Source organism: Neoarius graeffei, chromosome 13, assembly GCF_027579695.1.
Source record: "Neoarius graeffei isolate fNeoGra1 chromosome 13, fNeoGra1.pri, whole genome shotgun sequence".
In the NCBI taxonomy this organism is placed as follows: Eukaryota; Metazoa; Chordata; class Actinopteri; order Siluriformes; family Ariidae; genus Neoarius; species Neoarius graeffei.
Genome location: NC_083581.1, coordinates 38902900 through 38926582, shown reverse-complemented (window position 1 = coordinate 38926582; position 23683 = coordinate 38902900). Strand labels below are relative to the sequence as shown.

Genomic DNA, 23683 nt, shown 5'->3' with positions numbered 1-23683 from the left:
AATTTTCAAACCATATATTTGTGGAGGATCGATAACAGATTAGAACGAGCTCATTAATATTAACATTGTGGGTTTTTTTTTTTTGAGAAAACACCAAATCAGACCAATCAGAATCAGGAATGTCATGTGAAACACATTATATTGGGTTGGACATGTTTTTGCCCCCATACTGTGTGTGTGCAGGCACAAGTGGAGGATGGCAAGAGAATAAAAATGAGCAAGAGGAATCTGGTTTCTATGACTTGCTGTGTTGCATAGTTATTTGCGATACGCTATGTTGGAGTTTGTATCTGCATTAATCCATATCAGCAAGGTCACTTCCTGCTGCAAGTCTGACAGACAACAGGATCTCTCTCTCTCTCTCTCTCTCTCTCTCTCTCAGGGCACTTTATCCTCTCATCTGTCCGTTATTTGTCACTGTAAAACACACAGTGCTGGTGTATTTGCAGCAGGGCATCTGAGCAACGCTGACATTTCTCTCGGCAGGAGGAACGACGCTGTACATATTTTAAACTCTGGGTTTCATTTCAAACACAAAAGAAAGGACGTAACAATTTCACCTGCAGGATCTTGACGATACTTGGGGGCGGGGCTAGGAGCACTGTTCGTTTCTGATTGGCTACATGTACCCTCACACAACATGTTACACCACCATATACTTTCCATCTTCTCAAAAAAAATTTCAATAAATAAAGAAAAAGAACAAACAAAACATACAAACTGATGTAGTTTACAGTACACTAGTGTTGCTGAACTCTTGATTGTGATCCCTCAGAAGGTGATTAATTTTCTACAACCGCAGCTCAGAGTACTGCAGACTAACTCCATATTGTTTCTATACTAACAAGCTCATTCACTAGGATTTGGCTCACTGGGACCTAATGAAAACGTGTATATTAGTTGAGATGGTGAGGAGGTTTTTATTGAACATTTATAGAAAATGAAATTAAAAAGAAAAACAAAACCAGCACATTGTTTTATAAGAGAGAAGACAAAACTTTACAGATTCAGAAGGAAATATTTTGTGCCACCGTGCTCAAGACAATACAAATAACATCCATCCATTATCTGTAGTCGCTTATCCTGTTCTACAGGGTCGCAGGCAAGCCGGAGCCTATCCCAGCTGACTACGGGAGAAAGGCGGGGTACACCCTGGACAAGTCGCCAGGTCATCACAGGGCTGACACATAGACACAGACAACCATTCACACTCACATTCACACCTACGCTCAATTTAGAGTCACCAGTTAACCTAACCTGCATGTCTTTGGACTGTGGGGGAAACCGGAGCACCCGGAGGAAACCCACGCGGACACGGGGAGAACATGCAAACTCCACACAGAAAGGCCCTCGCCGGCCACGGGGCTCGAACCCAGAACCTTCTTGCTGTGAGGCGACAGCGCTAACCACTACACCACCGTGCCGCCCAATACAAATAGCAATGAGTACTAAAATACTTAATAATACATAAGTAATGAATATAAAATAAATATAAAATAAAAAGATAAATAGATCAACAAATGCATACGTTTCTGTAAATTATTATTCTATAATTCTATTATACTTTGTTTATCTATCTGTCTCTCTCTTTATCTCCATCTCTCTCAATCTTTCCCTTTCTCTTTCGCATCACACACACTCTTGCGCTCTCTTTCCCTCCCCATCGCTCTCACACACATACACACTTTCCCATTTCCATCTCTCTCTCTTTCTCCATCTTTCTCTCTCCCCATTGTGCTCTCTCAATCTCTCTCTCTCACACACTCTTTCCCATCTCCCTCTCTCCCACACAAACACACACTTTCCCATTTCCATCTCTCTCTCCCCCATTGTGCTCTCTCAATCTCTCACACACACACACTTTCCCATTTCCATCTCTCTCTCCCCATTGCTCTCTCTCTCTCACACACACACACACACACACACACACACACACACACCCATCTCTCTCTCCCTCACACACACTTTCCCATTTCCATCTCTCTCTCACACTCTCTCATTTCGATCTCTCACTCCCCATTGTGCTGTCTCTCTCTCTCACACACACTTTCCCATTTCCATCTCTCCCTCTCTCGCTCACACACACTTTCCCATTTCCATCTCTCTCTCTCACACACACTCTCATTTCCATCTCTCACTCCCCATTGTGCTCTCTCTCTCTCTCTCTCTCACACTCTTTCCCATTTCCATCTCTCTCTCCCCATTATGTGTTCTCTCTCACACACTTTCCTATTTCCATCTCTCTTTCTCTCTCATCTCCATGTCTCTCTCTTTCTCTCTCCCATCATGCTCTCTCTCTCCCCCATTGTGCTCTCTCTCACACTCTTTCCCATTTCCATCTCTCTCTCAATCTCTCTCCCCATCGCTCGCTCTCTCTCTCTCACGCTCTGTCCCATCTCCATCTCTCTCTCCTCCATCACTCTGTCATCTCCATGTCTCCTTCTCTCTCTCCCATCATTCTCTCTCATTTCCATGTCTCTTTCTCTCTCTCCCATCGTGTGCTCTCTCTCTCTCCCTCTCACACACACTCCCATTTGTCTCCCCATTGCGTTCTCTGTCTCTCACACACTCTTTCCCATTTACATCTCTCTCTGTCTCTCTCTCCCATCGCTCTCTCTCATCTTCATGTCTCTCTCTTTCTCTCTCCCATTGCACTCTCTCTCTCACACACACACTTTCCCATTTCCATCTCTATCTCAAACTCTCTCCCCATTGCTCTCTCTCTCTCTCTCTCACACACACACTTTCCCATTTCCATCTCTATCTCAAACTCTCTCCCCATTGCTCTCTCTCTCTCACGTGCTCTCTCCCATCTCCATCTCTCTTTCTCTCTTGCCCATCACTCCATCCCTCTCTCTCTCTCTTTTTAAATGCATTTATTATACATTTTTAATCATATAATGTCACAGCCATACCAAGCTTTGTAATGCTTCCCTAACATCAGTACGGTTCATTTCATCCTGTTCTTTTCCCCAGCGATCACTTGAAAGTAATCACCAGTTAATTTTTCTACATTCTTATTGCTGACAAAATTTTGAAAACGCACTATATGTCAGTGTAGCCAATAACCAGAGGTCAGTCATTTAAATTGATCAAGAAGCCAGCTTTAACCAAAAGTGACTTAAAATTGAGTGTAAGGTTCTTGATGATGTCTGGATTTGAACACACAGCCTTCCAATCAATAATTCACAACCGTGACTGCGGAAGATTCACATAGCACTTCGTCCATACTGGGTTTAAAAGAATCATCATGAAATGCCATAATGATGATCATTAGCAGTCACTTTTACTGACCTCAGTATGACTGTGACAGTAATAAATAAAATCCTCAGTTTCCACAGACTACTTGGAACATGACCTCTATGCAATCACAGTCTTTCATACACATTCTCCGTCCTGCTTCCTGCTGATTATTCCATTTGGAGAACAAACACAAGACTGCTGAAAAGACGGCAAGACAAAAACGGGTTCTGGGAAAGAGCCGTTGCACGCGTGACAGATAATAAACAGCGTGAATGCGACAGAAAGCCATAAATCATTCAGTTCAGAGAGCCCACCTTACGGAAGTGACTCATCAGGAACATCTTAAACACCATTACAGTGAGTTATACACTGTTCTGACAGCAGGTATAAATCCTACGCAAACACACATAATTACTAAGATGGATCATCCACGTGTCTGGACAGAGACGTGGAAATGTAAAGACTATTCACTTTCAGCCAGAATAAAATCCACCATTTTTGTATGAAGTGTGTCATTTAATAAATCACTCGAGTGCTGAAGTTTGATGGTGATGACACAAAACACCTTGTGTAAAGTGTGAATTGCTCAGTGTGGTATGCTTATTTATAGGCATGTGACTTATTTATCATGCAACTATCAAACACAATACAAATTTATGACTATTTGAATCGATATATTTGAAAAAATTAACCGTGATCATCATCAGACTGCGTAATCTCTTCATTTTTCTGAGCTGTAATTGCATTGTTTAGACAGGAGAGGGTGGAATAATGTACAACACCAGGAATGCCCATGACTTCACCATAGATGGAAGTAACACAGCTCTAATGCCGCAAAAACACACACAAAAAAAACAGATCTAAAATGGGAAAGAGCTGTTGTGTGATTGAGTGTACAAAAAGATTTAACAAGAAATCAGAAATATTTTGACAGCTAAAGAAAAGAGAAGCAAATTGAGGTAGAGCAAATGTTTAGAAAAGTTTATTAAGAAAAGGCCTATTTGTTATGAATTTTAAAAAATAATAGAAAGAATATTTTAGCTAATACGCCTTTATATTTTACTCCAACCTTTACAAATGTGGGTAAATAATTATTGTTGGTTATTAAGAAAATTAAACAAAAGTTTTTTTTAAATAAAAAAAATATATATATACACACTACCGTTCAAAAGTTTGGGGTCACCCAGACAATTTTGTGTTTTCCATGAAAAGTCACACTTTTATTTACCACCATAAGTTGTAAACTGAATAGAAAATATAGTCAAGACATTTTTCTGGCCATTTTGAGCATTTAATCGACCCCACAAATGTGATGCTCCAGAAACTCAGTCTGCTCAAAGGAAGGTCAGTTTTATAGCTTCTCTAAAGAGCTCAACTGTTTTCAGCTGTGCTAACATGATTGTACAAGGGTTTTCTAATCATCCATTAGCCTTCTGAGGCAATGAGCAAACACATTGTACCATTAGAACACTGGAGTGAGAGTTGCTGGAAATGGGCCTCTATACACCTATGGAGATATTGCACCAAAAACCAGACATTTGCAGCTAGAATAGTCATTTACCACATTAGCAATGTATAGAGTGGATTTCTGATTAGTTTAAAGTGATCTTCATTGAAAAGAACAGGGCTTTTCTTTCAAAAATAAGGACATTTCAAAGTGACCCCAAACTTTTGAACGGTAGTGTATAAATTGGTAAAGAATACCAAAATAAATGCTGTTTTTTTGGTAATAAATTTTTCTTTTTTTTCTTTTTCAAAAATATTGTGGTAAAATTGAATTGTGAACTCAATATCATGAATCGAGCTAAATCGTGAATTGGACGAATCATTACATGCCGGCTTATTTATTATGTAATACAATGTATACGTTTTAATCAGTAACGCTGGAAAAACTGTCTGAAACTGTTGCCAATTTAGAGCGGTATAAGATGAATAAAACACTTCAGAATGTGCTGTTAGAGGAACAGAATAATTTTCTGGGTGGTAAGAGTAACTCTGCTTCATCACGTCCAGCCGTTGTTGATTATTTTCCTCTAACAGCACACCTCCAAGTGTTTTATTCCTTACACATTTACAGGGACCCACAGACCCACACAGATTCTCATGTAACCTGCGGCCTTGCTGTTCTAATACAAAGTGTAATGCTTTAACATGATTTTTATGTTTGGATGACGTGCTGTGAGTGTAGGGGTGTGTGAGGTGCGGACTCACGTCTCCATGTTGTCCCCCTCCAGAACAGTCTGCACGGGCAGGTAGCCGAGTCGGGGGTGCTTGGCGAAGTACTTCTTCGAGCGGAACTTGTTCTTCAGCACTTTGGTGAAGTCGCGCATGTCCTCGCCTGAGGTGGTCTACATCACAGAGAACAGCAGAAATGATAACAGCTTAGAAAAAAAAGAGAACAAACAGAATATCAGCAGAGAAAACAGATTAAAATGCACATGAATAACAGAACTGATAGAGATTAAAACAGGTGGCAAAAAATCCATCAACATGCTGATCACATTACAATATAAATGTCTTTTTAAATAGTAATTATACTACTAATTTATTTACAGAGCAATTACAACAGATTGTACAAAAAACCCACTGAAATACGAAGAAAATGATACAAACCTGAGTAAAACAACAAAGCATCAAAAACAAGAGAAATGGGGTAAAATAAAAAATAAGTAAACAAAACAAACAAAACAAGCAAAGAAAAAACAAACAAACAAAAAGAAAAACCACTGGGTAAAAATACAGAAAGAAACAAACAGAACTAAAATTAAAATAAGCGCAATACTAAAAAAGAACTTTATAAAAACAAACCAAAAAAGCAAACAAGAAACAAACAAAAACACCCCCAAAAGTGATAGACAGAACTAAATAAAAACAAACCAATAAAAAGACACACATACTAACCAAAAACTGTCAAACAACCAAAAATCAATAAATAAACAGGCAAAAAAGGATAATAAATCCATAAATTACAGAACAAAAAATACAAAAGAAAACAAAATAAAGACAAAAATGAGCAAAAAAGAAAGAAAAAAAGGTTATATAAACAAACATTAGGTTAAAAAATGCAAACAAATAGCAAACTGAATACAGTGTTGAACAAATAAGTTGTATTGGTAGACTAAAAAGGAGCAGGCAGTAACAGCCTCAGGACACGCTGAATTAATAAAGCAACCATGTTAATATGGATTATAGGACAGTTAAGACAGCCGAGACGCTGCTAGCTAAGAAGGTGTGTTAGCTAAGCACCTGTCAGCACGATCCTGGCCTCTTGCTAATACTGAGCTCAATAAGTCAAAAGGTTTACAGCTCTATTTACTGCTTCAGTCACACCCAGGCACCGGAGTGAGAGAGATGAGCAAATATCCATCCGTTCCTCCATCCACCACACCGCATACCCCTCCAGTTCTGCTCCAAACCCCAACGTCACAGCCGAACCTTGATGCCTCCACCCGAACCCACACCAATCACACACCACTCTAACCGGTGGATGAAAAACCCACTGTCCATTTTTTCAACCCATAAAAAAAGCCAGTATCGCCCAGATGAAAGCGCAATATCAGGAAAATGAAAAAGCAGTGCTGCAGCAAGAGCTCTGGAGCCTCGGCCACTTTCCTATCGATCTGAGTGTGGACCATAACCGTGGCTTTCATCAGCTATAAATGTGTTTTGTGTATGAGTGTCAGAGTAAACGATTTCATAGAGGTGGAATAAACATGTAATGTAGCTCCTACAGATGAAATGTGACTCAGCGGTTTATGACTGTTTATTTAAAATCACTGCTGAATTCTCTGTTCTGATTGGTCAGGAAGAAGTTGTTCATTTCCCTGAATATCAAGTAAATTACCCATTCCTGCATCCTTCGCCTGAAGATGAACCCTGCTGTTGCTGTCCTCCATTGTTTGTTTGCCACGCCGCTAGCACTGGGTGATGATGACAGTAGTACAGTATGAGTGTGTGAATTGGGGGGAAAAAAAAAAGCTACTTGAGTTCCAGTTTGAGCATTCTCTTTCAGCCACATCCTGGGTATATATCCAACTGGGCTGTAGGCAAGATTGTCAAGAACAAGACGAGGACGATCCAAGAATGAGTCAAGGCCAAGTTTTAAGGGGGTCAAGGCCAAGTCAAGATGGAGTCCAGAGTCAAGATCGAGAGCAAAATAAAACATCAAATCAATTTTCATGGCCAAGTGTTTACTTCAGCGACTTGAGTTCATGTGTGCAGTGCATAAATTACTTCATTATGGTTACAAAAATCTCAGTCAAGAACAAGACTATATTTAGAAAGATCAATGCCCATGACCGAGATAAGTCCAAACTCAAATGCAAATCAGCCCAAGACAAGTCCAAGTCAATACAGAAAATATCTTGAGACTGGAGACGCAACCTACAGCCCTACCAACCGATCTATAATCCCACACGAAAATGGCTCATGTCTGATTTGTAAAGATGTTTTTTGTGTCCACACATTCCTGAAAAAAAAAAACCCCACATCTGTCACATTAAGGCAGAAAATTTGATTTGTCTCACTTCACAACCTGGTAACGTGAAGATTTCTCATATAAATCAGATACAAACCTCGTGCCTCACCTTCAGCTCCTAACATAACTCATGCACGCATGTCTATTCAGGCAAGGAATAAAGACATATCTTCATTTCCCACATCCCACATGCCTCGTGTAGCGAGCGCTAGGCAGGAGTTCAAACCCCAACAATTACAGTTGCACACAGTCAGTATCCATCAACCTCACAGCTGCGGGAAATCGACATTACATTATCGCGAGGCACTAACAGCATGCCGCTAACATGAGCAACGCTATGCAATATCCACCTTCCCACTGAAACCACTTGCTCATTTGTTCACGATTTAAAAAAAAAAATAGGATGCTGATAGGATCCCAGGGAGCCACTGGAGGTTAGGTAGGAGATGCTGCTAGTGCTTTAACTTCGCTCAGCTAAAGGGTTCTTCTTTAAAGTTGGCTTAGTAAAAATTGCGAGACTCACCGGTGTGCAGTACTCCACCATAGGGTAGTTCAGCTTGTGTCCTTTTGCTGTGCGGCCGGAGAAAAAGCAACTCTGACACACGTCATAGTTAAAGTGCTTCAAACTGCGATACCTGTATAAGAGGAGAGAGAGAGAGAGAGAGAGAGAGAGAGAGAGAGAGAGATTCTCTTATTATCTGTACTACAATCTTTCTTTTACACTCGAGTTGAATTCTTGACTCTGATTAGTTTTCTAGAACAGCAGCTCTGACAGTAGATCTGACTTCAAGGTGAATTACAGGGTTAGATTAATGTGCTCATTCTTTATCAGTCTATTATTAACAATTTAACATTCACGGAAGGAGTCTCGAGTGTCGGTGCTAGAGATAAAGCTGTAACCATAAGCTGTATGTTTTCTCAGTAAGCTGCGTTTTGTACCTCATAATGCCAGGAGTTGTTGATTTACAGTGACGAGAGCGGAGTGACGGTTAGCAAATCAAAGTAGGCGTGGGCCAGGTGACGTGACAAGTCGAGCAAAGTCTAGTTACAGTATTGTCTATTGTGATTGTGACTGATGTTATCTGTATAGATATTAGAACTTGAACACCATTAAAAGGAAGGTCATCGCTAGCAAGGCGCTATGATGGAAACCATGGCAACCAGTAGTAAATATAAAACCAGGCAAGCCTTCTCGCTATGTCTAGAGCTTTGTGATGGTTTTTCTTTCTCTCATCCACTCAGTCGTGCTTCTTAATGGGTTTTTGAGTGGAGTTCCCACCTCTATTTACACACATCCAGTGCAGCCGAATTTCAAATGGAGAGAAAATAAGGAAGAAAAAAAGATGTAAATTATCTACAGAATAGAAATGAACACTAAGAAAAACCACATGAGCTGGTTAAACACTAATAATCCACAACAAAACCACATCCTGATCATGTTGCACTATGCTGTGTGACTGTGGCTAAAGTCCCCAGACGCCCGGCTACATGGTTCCCCCCCCCCATCTCAATGTCAAACCCGGGTGCCTCTGTCTCACACACTCTCGACATCACTCCTACTCTGTAATCCATCAATGCCGGCTTGAACAGGACATCTGCTCTGTCATACGGGTATGTCTGCTGGGATCTTCTTCTCAAAGCTCTACCTCTCAAACACTTAACAAAACACTCGGATTTACCGTTTTCATTTCCAAACAGGCGCGGCACGGTGGTGTAGTGGTTAGCGCTGTCGCCTCACAGCAAGGTCCGGGTTCGAGCCCTGTGGCCGGTGAGGGCCTTTCTGTGCGGAGTTTGCATGTTCTCCCCGTGTCCGCATGGGTTTCCTCCGGGTGCTCCGGTTTCCCCCACAGTCCAAAGACATGCAGGTTAGGTTAACTGGTGACTCTAAATTGACCGTAGGTGTGAATGTGAGTGTGAATGGTTGTCTGTGTCTATGTGTCAGCCCTGTGATGACCTGGCGACTTGTCCAGGGTGTACCCCGCCTTTCGCCTGTAGTCAGCTGGGATAGGCTCCAGCTTGCCTGCGACCCTGTACAGGATAAAGTGGCTACAGATAATGAGATGAGATTTCCAAACAGGTCCATATTTGCACGTTTCTAACAAATCTATGAAAATATATTCTACACCAGCACTGTTACTACTGCTACGACCTCTGATGTTCAATTCTCAATTCGGATTGATCAGTCACACTGTGTTGATTGACCAATCACATTATTAGTCTTGTGAATAATACATCATCTCTATAGTAACAACAGCGCAATAATTGACCCTGTAACATTTCCTGTTAGGAGACTTTTGTCTAAGGAAGGAGTCTCCAGTGTCAGTAAGTTGTCTGCCATGTTGAAGTTTTCAGAATGAAAGACTTTGCGCTTTATGGTTTCTCCAGCTCCGTGAAGCTACGTTTATAGCTAATATAACATAAGTAATAACAAGGACATAACTTTCAATTAATTACAATATGGCATGCTGCTCTTTAAAATGTATTTTTTATAATACTGTGGCATAAGATAAATAAAACAGTTCAGGTTACCTTTTGTTATTATTTCGAGATGAATGTTAGCAAGATATTTCCAAACACGACGCCTAGCAACTAAAACCGGTATCCATGGCATCCATGTGAAACATACAGTAAGGAAGAATAATGGTTGCTAAGCAGCCATGTTTAGCAACCATTATGCAAGTGTGTGATATCTTTTACAGATTTTTGGCCACCAGTTACTCAGAAGAAAAAGATAACCACAGTCAAACAAGACACTTTGGAGCAAAAGGCCATCATTCATTGGCGGGGACCCCTCAGACTTTTGTGACAAAACCAAAGATAACTTGGTAACTGATGCTACAAATAATGGAAATTTTTTAAATTATGACCACATGTAAGCCCTGTTAGTGCATCCAGCTGCTGATTTATAAACATCTAATTCTCCAAACTTCTCAGACATGGCTCTCCCTCTGATATTTAGTGTTGTGGATCAGACTCTGACATTTATGTGAGTGCTGGAGCCTGCGGTGAGATTCAGCTCTCAATCAGACAGACAGAAAGCTGCACCTCACGCTGCCCTTTTCAGTTGCCCCAGGAAACACAGTTCTGAGCTCTTTCTCTGTGTGTGTGTGTGTGTGTGTGTGTGTGTGTGTGTGTGTGTGTGTGTGTGTGTGTGTGTGTGTGTGTGTGTCAGACATTGCCAGCATCTGTCTGGACACCGCTGAGCACTCAAAGCCTCAGGATACACAGTGTAAAATATTAAAACGTGTTTTATGACACCGAACTTCATTGTTGTATTCAACAGCTAATAAAGTCTGAAACAGGGCTTAGAAATATGACAAAAATATTTATCACAGTTCTTTAATACACATTATCATAACAGACCGTTAAAAACGAGTTTGATGATCCTTTAGTTTAATGTCTATAAAAATATAGTAACACTGAAAAGCTGAGTTTTTTAACCTCTGATTTTTAAAAAACTGAAAAAGTAGAACACTAACATTAAATCCAGTTTCCAGAATTTGTAATTAGTTATTTTTAAATTTTATTAAAATTGTGTGTATACACACACACACACACACACACACAGTGGTGCTTGAAAGTTTGTGAACCCTTTAGAATTTTCTACATTTCTGCATGAATATGACCTAAAACATCATCAGATTTTCACACAAGTCAGGGTTTCCCATACATAAACCATTGTGTGGCGCAGCGCCACACAATGGATTCCTATCGCCACACAATCAGACTCGCGATTTTGAAAAAAAAAAAATTCCGTTGCGTATCGTTCCGTTCATTCATAATGCTCTTTCTTCTCGTTCACACGCGCGCACACACACAGAGAGAGGCATGTCCACAGGCCTGCCGTTGCGCATATACTCAGACTGCAAGTAGGCCTGTTGGGCTAATTAAAAATAACGCAGCCTTCCCGATTCGCCTTCCGACCCCTTATTTTAAAAGGTAGCCTACGTTGTGCTCGTGATGAGCTTTATCACAACCTTCTTGGCTTACAAGAAACGGACATCCCTGAGTCAGGCTATAAACCAATGTTGATGCATACAGTAGCAGCTTGACGCGAGGAACCGGCCTTATTGCATTATCCCGTTTATCCCACTTCAGCAATCACTTCCCTTATGATAGGGCACTGGAGGTTTTTTTTTCAGGAAGCCACGCAGAATTAAATGTTCTGATAGGGCATGCAGGCTTTGCACCAATTAGGGTAATGCTTTTTCATTATTGTTAGTTGCCTTGGTGTTACCTTAAGTGGTTTCTTACATCTAATTATGATATTTTATTTTATTATTATTTTGTTACATTATACTATTTATTTCATTTTAATATTGGTTGAGGTAAGTGTTGAGTTCAATATTTAAAATAAAAACCTCCAGCTTGTTTTTTGCAATTTATTCCTTGAATGTCAACTAAAGAATGATTGAAAGATTGCCACCAAAAAGGCAAAAAACTAAGGTCAAAACCAGAGATGCACCGATTGACCGGCTGCCGATCGGAATCAGCCGATTTTCACGTGATCGGCCATGACCGGCGGCCGGCCGGTCAAAATTAAAATATGCCGATTTTCTGCCGATCAAAACTTGTGTATCACATAGAGATGAAAGTGGAAATACTCGTAATTCGCAACTAAAAAGACTGCAGCTACACTGGCAGCTTCAACATGCTTTCTAGTGCGATTGTGTTGCGCTTGGCAGAACAGTGTCAGTCCTGCGCGCCTAACGAGCTCCGGCGCGCGCGCCGTTAACAACAAAAAAATAAAATATTCACTATATTTGGATATGCAAATATAGTGAATTTTTTTTGTGCCAGATATTGGATGTGAAAAGAAGAAAATGTTTGTTGTTGTGTGAATTTCCCATTACAGGAATTAATACGTTAGCCTATTACCAAACATCTAGTTAGATTTGTACAAAGAGAGAGAGAGAAAAAAATGTATTTTTGTTTGTTTTACAACCTTGGTTGCACTTGATTCCATTGGAAATTACTCTACAAATACACATTTGACAAAGATAAGATGATAGAATGGCTATGGTATAAGTATGACTGGAAATTATTTTTGCATTTTGATACTGAATGAAGAAATGGGTTGCTCTATAAGGCATACATTTTCAGATCTAAATAGGCTTATGAAAGTGTGTTCCATAGCAGTAGGCAAATAATATATGAGGGGGAAGTTGTTTTTGTGCCAGATATTGGATGGGAGAAGAAAAAATGTTAGTGTGAATTTCCTATTTCAGGAATTAATATGTTAATACCAAACATGAAGAAAGATTTTACAAAGAACAATGTCTTTTTGTTTGTTTTCAACCTTTGAGGTGTTGAAAATTTATTACTGAAAATCTGGCAGAATGTTCTATGAAAGAAAAGATAAAAAGGGGGGCGCCGTGGCTCAGTCGACTAAGGCGCCATACCATAAATCCGGGGACCCGGGTTCGATTCCGACCCGAGGTCATTTCCCGATCCCTCCCCGTCTCTCTCTCCAGCTCATTTCCTGTCTCTACACTGTCCTATCCAATAAAGGTGAAAAAAGCCCGCCAAAAAATCTTAAAGATAAAAAGAAAATAGTCTTTGTGTGTGCTGTGAAGTGGTTTGGAAAAAATCGGAATCGGCCAAAATCGGTATCGGCAGGTCACACTCCATGGAAAATCGGAATCGGCCCAAAAAATTGCAATCGGTGCATCTCTAGTAAAAACTAAACTTTAACTTCAATTTTGGTGAGTAATTTTCATAAATTTAAAAGACAGGTTTTCCACCAACATCAAGCCCAGCAAACTAATGGCCTGCCCTGTAATGTAAAGTTGGGTCGAGGAATGAAACCAGGCAGGGATCTGGCGAAAATTGTTTTAGCTGTCTTCTCTTAAAGAACTTAAAAGAATTTAGATTGAACTGAATAATCTCAAATACTTCTTGTAGCTTTAAAATAGTCCCAGCAGGTGACTCTGAAGAAAAATACTGTGTTTGAACACCGCCCGCTGTAAACACTTTGCATACACCCCAATGACCGACTCCACCGACCGCCATGACACCACCGCGCACGATTCCCTCATCGGCACAGTGGAGCACCACAAATTGCTATCTGGTCTGTGGGAAACACTGCAAGTCCTAAAAGTAGATAAAGAGAACCCAGTTAAACAAATGAGACAAAAATATTATACTTGGTCATTTATTTATTAAGGAAAATGATCCAATATTACATATCTGTGAGTGGCAAAAGTATGTGAACCTTTACTTTCAGTATCTGGTGTGACCCCCTTGTGCAGCAATAACTGCAACTAAACGTTTCCGGTAACTGTTGATCAGTCCTGCACACCGGCTTGGAGGAATTTTAGCCCATTCCTCCATACAGAACAGCTTCAACTCTGGGATGTTGGTGGGTTTCCTCACATGAACTGCTCGCTTCAGGTCCTTCCACAACATTTCCATTGGATTAAGGTCAGGACTTTGACTTGGCCAGTCCAAAACATTAACTTTATTCTTCTTTAACCATTCTTTGGTAGAACAACTTGTGTGCTTAGGGTCATTGTCTTGCTGCATGACCCACCTTCTCTTGAGATTCAGTTCATGGACAGATGTCCTGATATTTTCCTTTAGAATTCGCTGGTATAATTCAGAATTCATTGTTCCATCAATGATGGCAAGCCATCCTGGCCCAGATGCAGCAAAACGGGCCCAAACCATGATACTACCACCACCATGTTTCACAGATGGGATAAGGTTCTTATGCTGGAATGCAGTGTTTTTCCTTTCTCCAAACATAACGCTTCTCATTTAAACCAAAAGGTTCTATTTTGGTCTCATCTGTCCACAAAACATTTTTCCAATAGCCTTCTGGCTTGTTCACATGATCTTTAACAAACTGCAGATGAGCAGCAATGTTCTTTTTGGAGAGTGGTGGCTTTCTCCTTGCAACCCTGCCATGCACACCATTGTTGTTCAGTGCTCTCTTGATGGTGGACTCATGAACATTAACCAATGTGAGAGAGGCCTTCAGTTGCTTAGAAGTTACCCCGGGGTCCTTTGTGACCTCACTGACTATTACATGCCTTGCTCCTGGAGTGATCTTTGTTGGTCGACCACTCCTGGGGAGGGTAACAATGGTCTTGAATTTCCTCCATTTGTACACAATCTGTCTGACTGTTAATTGGTGGAGTCCAAACTCTTTAGAGATGGTTTTGTAACCTTTTCCAGCCTGATGAGCATCAACAATGCTTTTTCTGAGGTCCTCAGAAATCTCCTTTGTTCGTGCCATGATACACTTCCACAAACATGTGTTGTGAAGATCAGACTTTGATAGATCCCTGTTCTTTAAATAAAACAGTGTACCCACTCACACCTGATTGTCATCCCATTGATTGAAAACACCTGACTCGAATTTCACCTTCAAATTAACTGCTAATCCTAGAGGTTCACATACTTTTGCCACTCACAGCTATGTAATATTGGATAATTTTCCTCAATAAATAAATGACCAAGTATAATATTTTTGTCTCATTTGTTTAACTGGGTTCTCTTTATCTACTTTTAGGACTTGTGTGAAAATCTGATGATGTTTTAGGTCATATTTATGCAGAAATATAGAAAATTCTAAAGGGTTCACAAATTTTCAAGCACCACTGTACGTACATACATACACACACACACACCCCTTTTGTGTGTTTGTGTTTAATGGTAATTTCATTTTAGGTAGTTTTAAAAATAAATTAAATTCAATACACTAAAGCAATACGGTACATTATTTATAAAACAAATAAACTGAATCATGGAAACCCTATATTTCATTGAAAATGGCACAAAGACAACACATGAAATGTCGAAACAGAATTTTTTAAAATAATATTTGCTCATTTTGAATTTGATGCCAGGAACACGTTTCAAAAAAGTTGGGACAGGGGCATGTTTACCACTGTGTTGCATCACCTCTACTTTTAACAACACATTGTAAACGTTTGGGAACTGAGGAGACCAGTTGCTGTAGTTCTGAAAGTGAAATCTTGTCCCATTCTTGCCTGATATACAATTTCAGTTGCTCAACAGTTTGGGGTCTCCTTTGTCATATGTGCCAAATGTTTTCAATGGGGAAAATGTCTGGATTGCAGGCAGGTCAGTTTAACACCTTGACACTTCTATTATAGAACCATGAAGTTTTAATATGTGGATGGCAACATGTTGCTCCAAAACCTGTATATATCATTCAGCATTAATGATGCTTTCCCAGATGTACAAGCTACCCATATCATGTGCACTAATGCACCCTCATACCATCACAGATGCTGGCTTTTGAACTGTGCACTGATGAGCCGGATGGTCCCTCTCCTCTTTAGCCCGGAGGACGTGATGTCCATGATTTCTAAAAAATAAATTTCTACTTTTGATTCTTCAGACCTCGGGACAATTTTCCACTTCACCTCAGTCCATCATAAAAGAGCTCGGGCTGAGAGAAGGTAGCTGTGTTTCTGGATATCATTTATATCTGGTTTTAACTTGCATTTGTGGATGCAGTAATGAATTGTTTTCACAGATAATGGTTTTCTGAAGTGTCCCTGAGCCCATACAGTGATTTCCACTACAGACACGTGTCTGCTTTTAATGCAGTGTTGCCCGAGGGCCTGATCATCCGATATCAGTTTTCAGCCTTGTCTCTTGCAGACAGAGATTTCTCCAGATTCTCTGAATCTTTTAAAATGTACTGCAGATGATGTGATCCTCAAATTCTTTGCAATTTTACATTGAGGAACATTATTCATAAATTGTTGCACTGTTTGCCCACGCAGTCTTTCACAGAGCAGTGAACCCCTCCCCATCTTTACTTCTGAGAGACTCCGCCTCTCTGGGATACTCTTTTTATACCCAATCATGTTACTGACCCGTTGCCAATTAACCTAATTAGTTTTTCCCCCCTCATTATAAAACAACTTTTCCAGTCTTTTGTTGCCCCGTCCCAAATTTTTTGAAACGTTGCTGACACTAAATTAAAAATGAGCAAATATTTGTCACAAAACAATAACATTTCTGTGTCAACATTTGCTATGTTGTCTTTGTACTATTTTCAATGAAATACAGGGTTTCCATGATTTGTAAATCATTGCATTCTGGTTTTAGTTACGTTTTACACACCTTCCCTACTTTTTCAGAATTGGGGTTGTAGTTCTTGTCATTATTACTAAACAAAAAAACAAACAAAAAAAAACCCAGTTATGAAATGATGTAATGATACCTACAATGTATCAAAACAGAAATATATCGTTGTATCACCCAGCCATAGCTTGAAAAAAGAAAAAGAAAAAATTTGCTGAAACATGGCTTTAAACACTGGCAATTTGAGCACTGCATGGGTGTGGCCTAATATTCTAATGAGCATGCTTGACTGACAGATACACAAGTCAAGCAGCACTAACATGATGTACGGGTACACCGGAGCATCAGGACAGTTTGCTGTTATTGTGTGGGAGGGGCAAGTGACCTCAGTCTTCATGATTGGGGAGGAGAAATCTTGAGAAAGTTTTAATCATTATTAGCCCCATCCACTTTGCACCAAAAACCAAAATGAATATGCTCTGAATGTAATTAACAAAGTGTTATTCACCCAAAGACACAATGCTGAGAATTTCTAGTCGGTAAATGTGTGTGTTTTTTACCTGAAGCCTACAATTGGACACTCTTTACAGATGTTACACTTGGCCTGGTGTTTTGCTGTCTCGGCAGCAGCCACTCTGTGCAGCACAGGAAGCCACACCATGGACTGTGGCTCCAGCCTCATCCAATCGATAAAATGCTTCGGCTCCAGTTCCACTTTATTGGTCACCTAAGGAAGAAGTGGAGGAAGAGGAGGAAGTGGTGAACCCAGGCAAAGTGGTGTAGTCCAGTTAGAGATCACGAGTAGATTAACTTGACTGAAGGAACACTAACCCGATTTCACATATACTTGATTAGCTATGATGTTTGTCGCTGCGGAAGTACTGAACTATGTAATGTTACTGTTTCTATAGTAACAACTTACCCAGGGATGTCTATGGTGGAGGCTCCATATAAACTAAAGTCTCATAATAAAAGTTGTAATTAACCAAAGATTAATCGTCGATATGCTGAAGCTTTCTGTAAGGATGTATTTATTATACATTTATGGGAGGAGCCTCCAGTTTCAGTGTGTTGTATCATTCGGTACATTTTTCAACACAGGAAAGTCAGGAAGGACTTGCTCCATCCATCCATCTATTATCCATAACCACTTATCCTGTTCTACAGGGTCGCAGGCAAGCTGGAGCCTATCCCAGCTGACTATGGGCGAGAGGCGGGGTACACCCTGGACAAGTCGCCAGATCATCACCTGGCTGACACAGAGACAAACAACCATTCACGCTCACAGAGAGAATATGCAAACTCCACACAGAATGACCCCCACCAGCCACTGGGCTCGAACCCAGAACCTTCTTACTGTGAGGCGACAGTACTAACCACTACACCACCGTGCCTCCAGGAAGGACTTGCTGTTACATACTTGCCAACCCTCCCGATTTCGGCGGGAGGCTCCCGATTTTAGCCTCCGTCTCCCGATCGTATTTGTTAAAAACTGGATAATCTCCCGGTTTTCAGAAATCCCTACCGCCAAGTTAAAATACTCCCAATTATGTCCAATCAGAATCGTATGAGAAACACTGCTGACGTCAACTGATTTTTAACTAATCAACGAACAGAACGACGGTCACTTCCATAATGTAGGATTCACCCAGGCTGTCCGACATTTTTTACAAGCAGTCATTCATCATGGCCACCAAACCCAATACCAAACAGCAAAAACATGAATGCAAATACCAGGTTGCTTGGGAGAATGAATTTCCATGGATAAGCAAATGTTCGACCAGCCAGTTACACATTTTAAGGTAAAGATACCTTAAATCAGAATATAATGGGCATTTGAGTGTGAAAATAAACTAGTCTTCCATACCATTTCAGAAACAAACTGTACAACTTCTAAAGTGTTTAGTGAAATTTTGCATGACAGAGAATTTGTTTGGTGAGTGTATTTGAATAGTGTGGTAGTGTCTTAGTGCTATTTTGAATTTATGTTTGAAAGTTTTAAGTGAAAGTTTACAAGTGAATTATCTGGAAAGTGATTGATTTTGATCGAGTTTTGAGGTTTTAAGTGAAAGATTACTAGTGAGTGTATTTTGGTCGTACTAAAATTTTGCATTCGAGTGAATTTCTTTGTGGAGTATATTTTAATAGTATGGTAGTATTTATAGTGCCATTTTTAAATTTTGTTTGAAAACTTTCAGTCAAAGTTTGCAAATGAGCAAATTCCTTCGATGCATTCCGATAGGATTTTGATAGGATTTCTAGTGCTTTTTAAAAATTCTGTTGGAAAGTGTTTAGTGAGAGAGATGCATTTTAGTAGTACTAAAACAGTGCAGTATTTATTTAATTGAGTTGTTACTATGTTGGTTAAATCTTATTAAAATTTAATTTATATATGATATTATAGTTCACTGTATTTTTACATGAGCTTACAGAAGGAGGAAACATTTGATGCAATCCAATAATACTTTCATTCATTGTGACCATTTTAAGAAATTATAAACATTCTTCTAAAGCATCACTTGTGTTATTTTCTGTGGGTCTCTGTATGTATAAAATATTCAGGCAGGAGATTTTTCAGCTCAAAATCGGATTTAAGCAGACTTCCCTTTCGTTGTTATTATATTAAAATTCAAGACAAGAGTATTATTTCAGATTTTTCACTCTGAGCGCTCTCATGCCTGATACATGAATCCCATAACCTAGAGTAATTGATAGAACAATATCAGCAATTCAAAAACTCTTTAACTGTATATATTTCAAATGGTTTGCAATTAATTGGGATCCACTGTTTTTATCATTTCAACCGTGCATCATACCCTCGTCCAATTGAAAATGTTGTTCACGCACTTTTCTCCCCCATGAGAATTTTGAAAAGTTGGCAAGTATGCTGTTATATGAAAATAATCAATTCTGTAGCATTGCACCATCTAGCCATGTTTCATCCTTTAAATAAAACCTTCATTTATCCGAGTACAAACCGCTCTGTGCATACTAGTCTAATATTCTCAAATATAATGTACCCAGAATTATTTACACAGCAATCAAAATACAGTCACAAGAGACGCATCATGAGAACGCAGGAAAAAAATTATGGCTTTAATATCTCCACCTCAGTTCATGAGTGTCAGTATAAACATCCTCATTAATAAATGATCATAAACAACTGACAAAACATCAGCGCTGACATTATCACAGATATCTGAAGAGTGTTGCCATGGAGGTGCCCAATAAGAACAATCAGGAAGCAATGAGGTCATTATTTAGTGTGATCCAGAACAGCCGCATCAGCAGGAAGTAGATAAAAGTCAGTGGGTGCATACAGAGTCAGGCACACACGCACACACTGTGAGCACATGCAGGTCTGAGGGGTGTGTGTGTGTGTGTGCGTGCGTGCGTGTGTGTGTGAGTCTTGACTATGGCAAGGTGACCTGCTGCTGTGGCCTCAGAGTCGATAAGAGGGCAAGAGGAGAAAATTGGGAGGACCACAGGAGAGGAATGTGAGAGAGACAGAAAAGAGAGGGAGGAAGAAGAAATGAAAGAGGCAGGGAAACAGATATATGCAAATGCAAAGTTGTAAATAACTGAAATAATTATGGATGTGGGGAAAATGGGTGGGGTTTGATTTCGCAGCTATTCTGGGGGTGGGTTTCCCAAAAGCCTCTTTACGTTAAGAGCATCTTAACTAGGAGAGAGAGTTTTCATTGCAATGCACGCTCTACCATTTAACGATGATCTTTGTGTTACGATGCTTTTGGGAAACCCACCCCTGTAAAGCTGGAGGTGCCCTGTTGAGAAAAGCTCCAAACATTTGGATAACCTTTGACCTCTTAACATCACTGAGCATTTTCAAACCTACAGGAAATTAGCAGGATGGATAACAGAATGCAATACTTTAGTCTTTAATGCTAAAATGATCGCTGGTCACACTATTCTCACCTATAATGCCACTGTGACCAAATTGGTCTGCAGTTGCCACCCAAAGTACCACTGTAACCAGTAGGAATGCAGTTCATATCAAAACGCTACTCTTCCTTATAAGGCCACTGATACAATCTTAAATATCCCGGTAACCATTCAGACTGCATTTCCAGGCCAAAAATGCCACTCTGTCCAATCAGACTACAGTTCCTTCCAAACTACCAGTGTAATCAATTGGAAAGCAGTTTCCAACAAAATGTCACTACAAACCATGAGACAACAGTCCCCACCCAAAATCGTATTGGAATCAATAAGTTACTAAAATGTTGCTGCAAGAAACCGGACTGCAGTTCCTATCCCAACGGGCCACTCGGCCTAATCTATGCTGAATTTCCCAAAAGCATCGTAGCACAAAGATCATCATTAAATGGTAGAGCGAGCAGCACAATGAACACTCTCTCTCCTAGTTAAGCTGTTCTTGGTGTTAAAGAAGAACTGAAGGCAAATTTTTTATTATCAAAATTCTATTTATCTCATCTGATCTCATTATCTCTAGCCGCTTTATCCTTCTACAGGGTCGCAGGCAAGCTGGAGCCTATCCCAGCTGACTACGGGCGAAAGGCGGGGTACACCCTGGACAAGTCGCCAGGTCATCACAGGGCTGACACATAGACACAGACAACCATTCACACTCACATTCACACCTACGGTCAATTTAGAGTCACCAGTTAACCTAACCTGCATGTTTTTGGACTGTGGGGGAAACCGGAGCACCCGGAGGAAACCCACGCGGACACGGGGAGAACATGCAAACTCCACACAGAAAGGCCCTCGCCGGCCCCGGGGCTCGAACCCAGGACCTTCTTGCTGTGAGGCGACAGCGCTAACCACTACACCACCGTGCCACCCTCTATTTATCTCATTTTATTTAAATATTGGAATGCATTTTTGATCGCTATTTTGTCGCCGTTATAGCAAGTTATGAGTGTTTGAAATATGCTCTGTAATATATCAGTCCATATGTCAAAGCAGTGGCCGTTAACGAGATTCGTTGAGACCTGTGCGAGACATCGTAGGACGGAAGTAAAACGTACAGCGGAAATCAAAGCGACCAACATCTGCCAACGTTGTCAAAAGACACGTGCACCCTCTTTCGAACGCTGACGTAATCAAGCCGGAAGTTTTGTTTGTTTTGATAGCAATCAGGAAAGTTTGAAAAAAGTAGGCAGTAATCGTCATTTAAACTCATTTTTGTGCAGTATTTTGTTTGGAAAACAGTTTTCAAAATGGCAGCACTGACACCTGACTGACACTTCACGTTTTGAAGTCTCGCACAAGTCTTGTGAAGATTGCACGGATAAGCGACGCCTGCCGTGGACCAAATGAACTAAACTCAACATGGCTAAAAACCAAATAGGCCGATAAGTATAATATTTAATTGCAATTAGTTGCCAACGCGAGTCACGATATAAGGTTACTCAAACCGAAAACATAATTGAATAACACGTTAATTAAGAAATAAAGCAAGTTTTAAAACGACTTCAGTTCCCCTTTAAGAGGCTTTTGGGAAACCCACTACTGACTGTAGTTCCATCCAAAAACACCACTGTGACCAAACAGATTGCAGTTCCAGCCGAAAGGCCCTGTAGTGTTCAACCAAAATATCACTGTGACCAATTGGAGTGTAGTTCCCACCAATCAGACCACAGATCTGATCCAAAAGCTTGCTATAAGAAGTCAGACCACAGCTCCCACCCAAAATGCCGCTGTAACCAATCAGAGCACAGTTTTAAACGCCGCTCTGACCACAGCACACGGCCTAGAAAGGTGAGTGAATGGAAATGTACTTTTAAAAGAAACAATGTCATAGTGAGTGTGTGTTCCAGCCTCACTGTGAGAGCTTCTCAGTTCTCTATTGACGCCTCCTTCATCCAATGTTCTTCAGCCTGGAAATCAATCAACCTCCACTACTGTGAAGCATATATGAATTGTTAAAATTACTCAGAGGAAATATGAGAGGGGAGGCTTTCAGAGTGAGGACACACACACACACGTTTACTGAAGACATGGCAAGAAGACAAACCTCACAACAATGTTCTTTTGCCAATTTCAGTGCAGTTTCATCAAAGGGACCAAAAGGGCACAGAGTCACTGCTGCTGCTTTTAAGAGCAGCGATTGCTTCTGTGGGTTGGAGCAACATTTACTTTGAAAAATAACAAGTTCATAATAAATTGTCAATTTTCACATTCTCATTTGAGGATTCTTTCCCCTCAGTGTTCACATCTCAGACACTAGTCATCCCTCATTTGTAATTTATTCCAGAGACACAGATCTCACAACCTTTTTATTATTTTTTTTTAACTGTGTGAATTGCTGACCAGAGTTCTAGGTGTTTGGTTCTCTTGCAGCTCTCCTTCTCTACCCTGAACTCATCTGTCTCCTGGCCTGCCACTGTTTTTTTTAATCCATTTCTCCTGCCCTGGCCTCTTGTCCAATCACTCCATCATTCTACACCTCAACCTCATTGAGCTCTCTCTCTCATATACAGTAGCATGCAAAAGTTTGGGCACCCTTACTGAAAATGTCTGTTACTGTGAATAGTTAAGTGAGCAGAAGATGAACTGATCACCAAAAGGCATAAAGGTAAAGACGACACATTTCTTTTCAGCGTTTTCTACAAGATTTGTGTATTATTTTTGTTTTGTACAATTGGAGAGTGAAAAAAGAAAAGGAACACCATGCAAAAGTTTGGGCAACCCAATACATTTGAGTTCTCAGGTAACTTTTACCAAGGTTCCAGACCTTAATTAGCTTATTGAGCTGTGGCTTGTTCAAATTCTTCATTAGGAAAGGTCAGATGATGCAGATTTCAAAGCTGTATAAATTCTCTGACTCCTCAAACTTGTCCCTAAAATCAACAGCCATGGGCTCCTCTAAGCAACTCCCTCGCATTCTGAATAATAAAATAATTGATGCTC

General features: G+C 40.3%; 1 protein-coding gene across 10 annotated transcripts in view; it reads right to left on the bottom strand.

The window, feature by feature from the left end:
- Positions 1-23683, bottom strand: part of utrn (utrophin) — a 451611-nt gene that overhangs the window by 44424 nt on the left and 383504 nt on the right. For all 10 annotated transcript variants that reach the window (XM_060937691.1, XM_060937690.1, XM_060937694.1 and 7 more), the window contains 3 exons: positions 17347-17513; positions 8244-8355; positions 5455-5591 (listed from right to left, as the gene is read on the bottom strand). In XM_060937691.1, coding sequence (XP_060793674.1) covers positions 5455-5591; positions 8244-8355; positions 17347-17513 — 416 coding nt within the window. The remainder of the gene's footprint in view (positions 1-5454; positions 5592-8243; positions 8356-17346; positions 17514-23683) is intronic.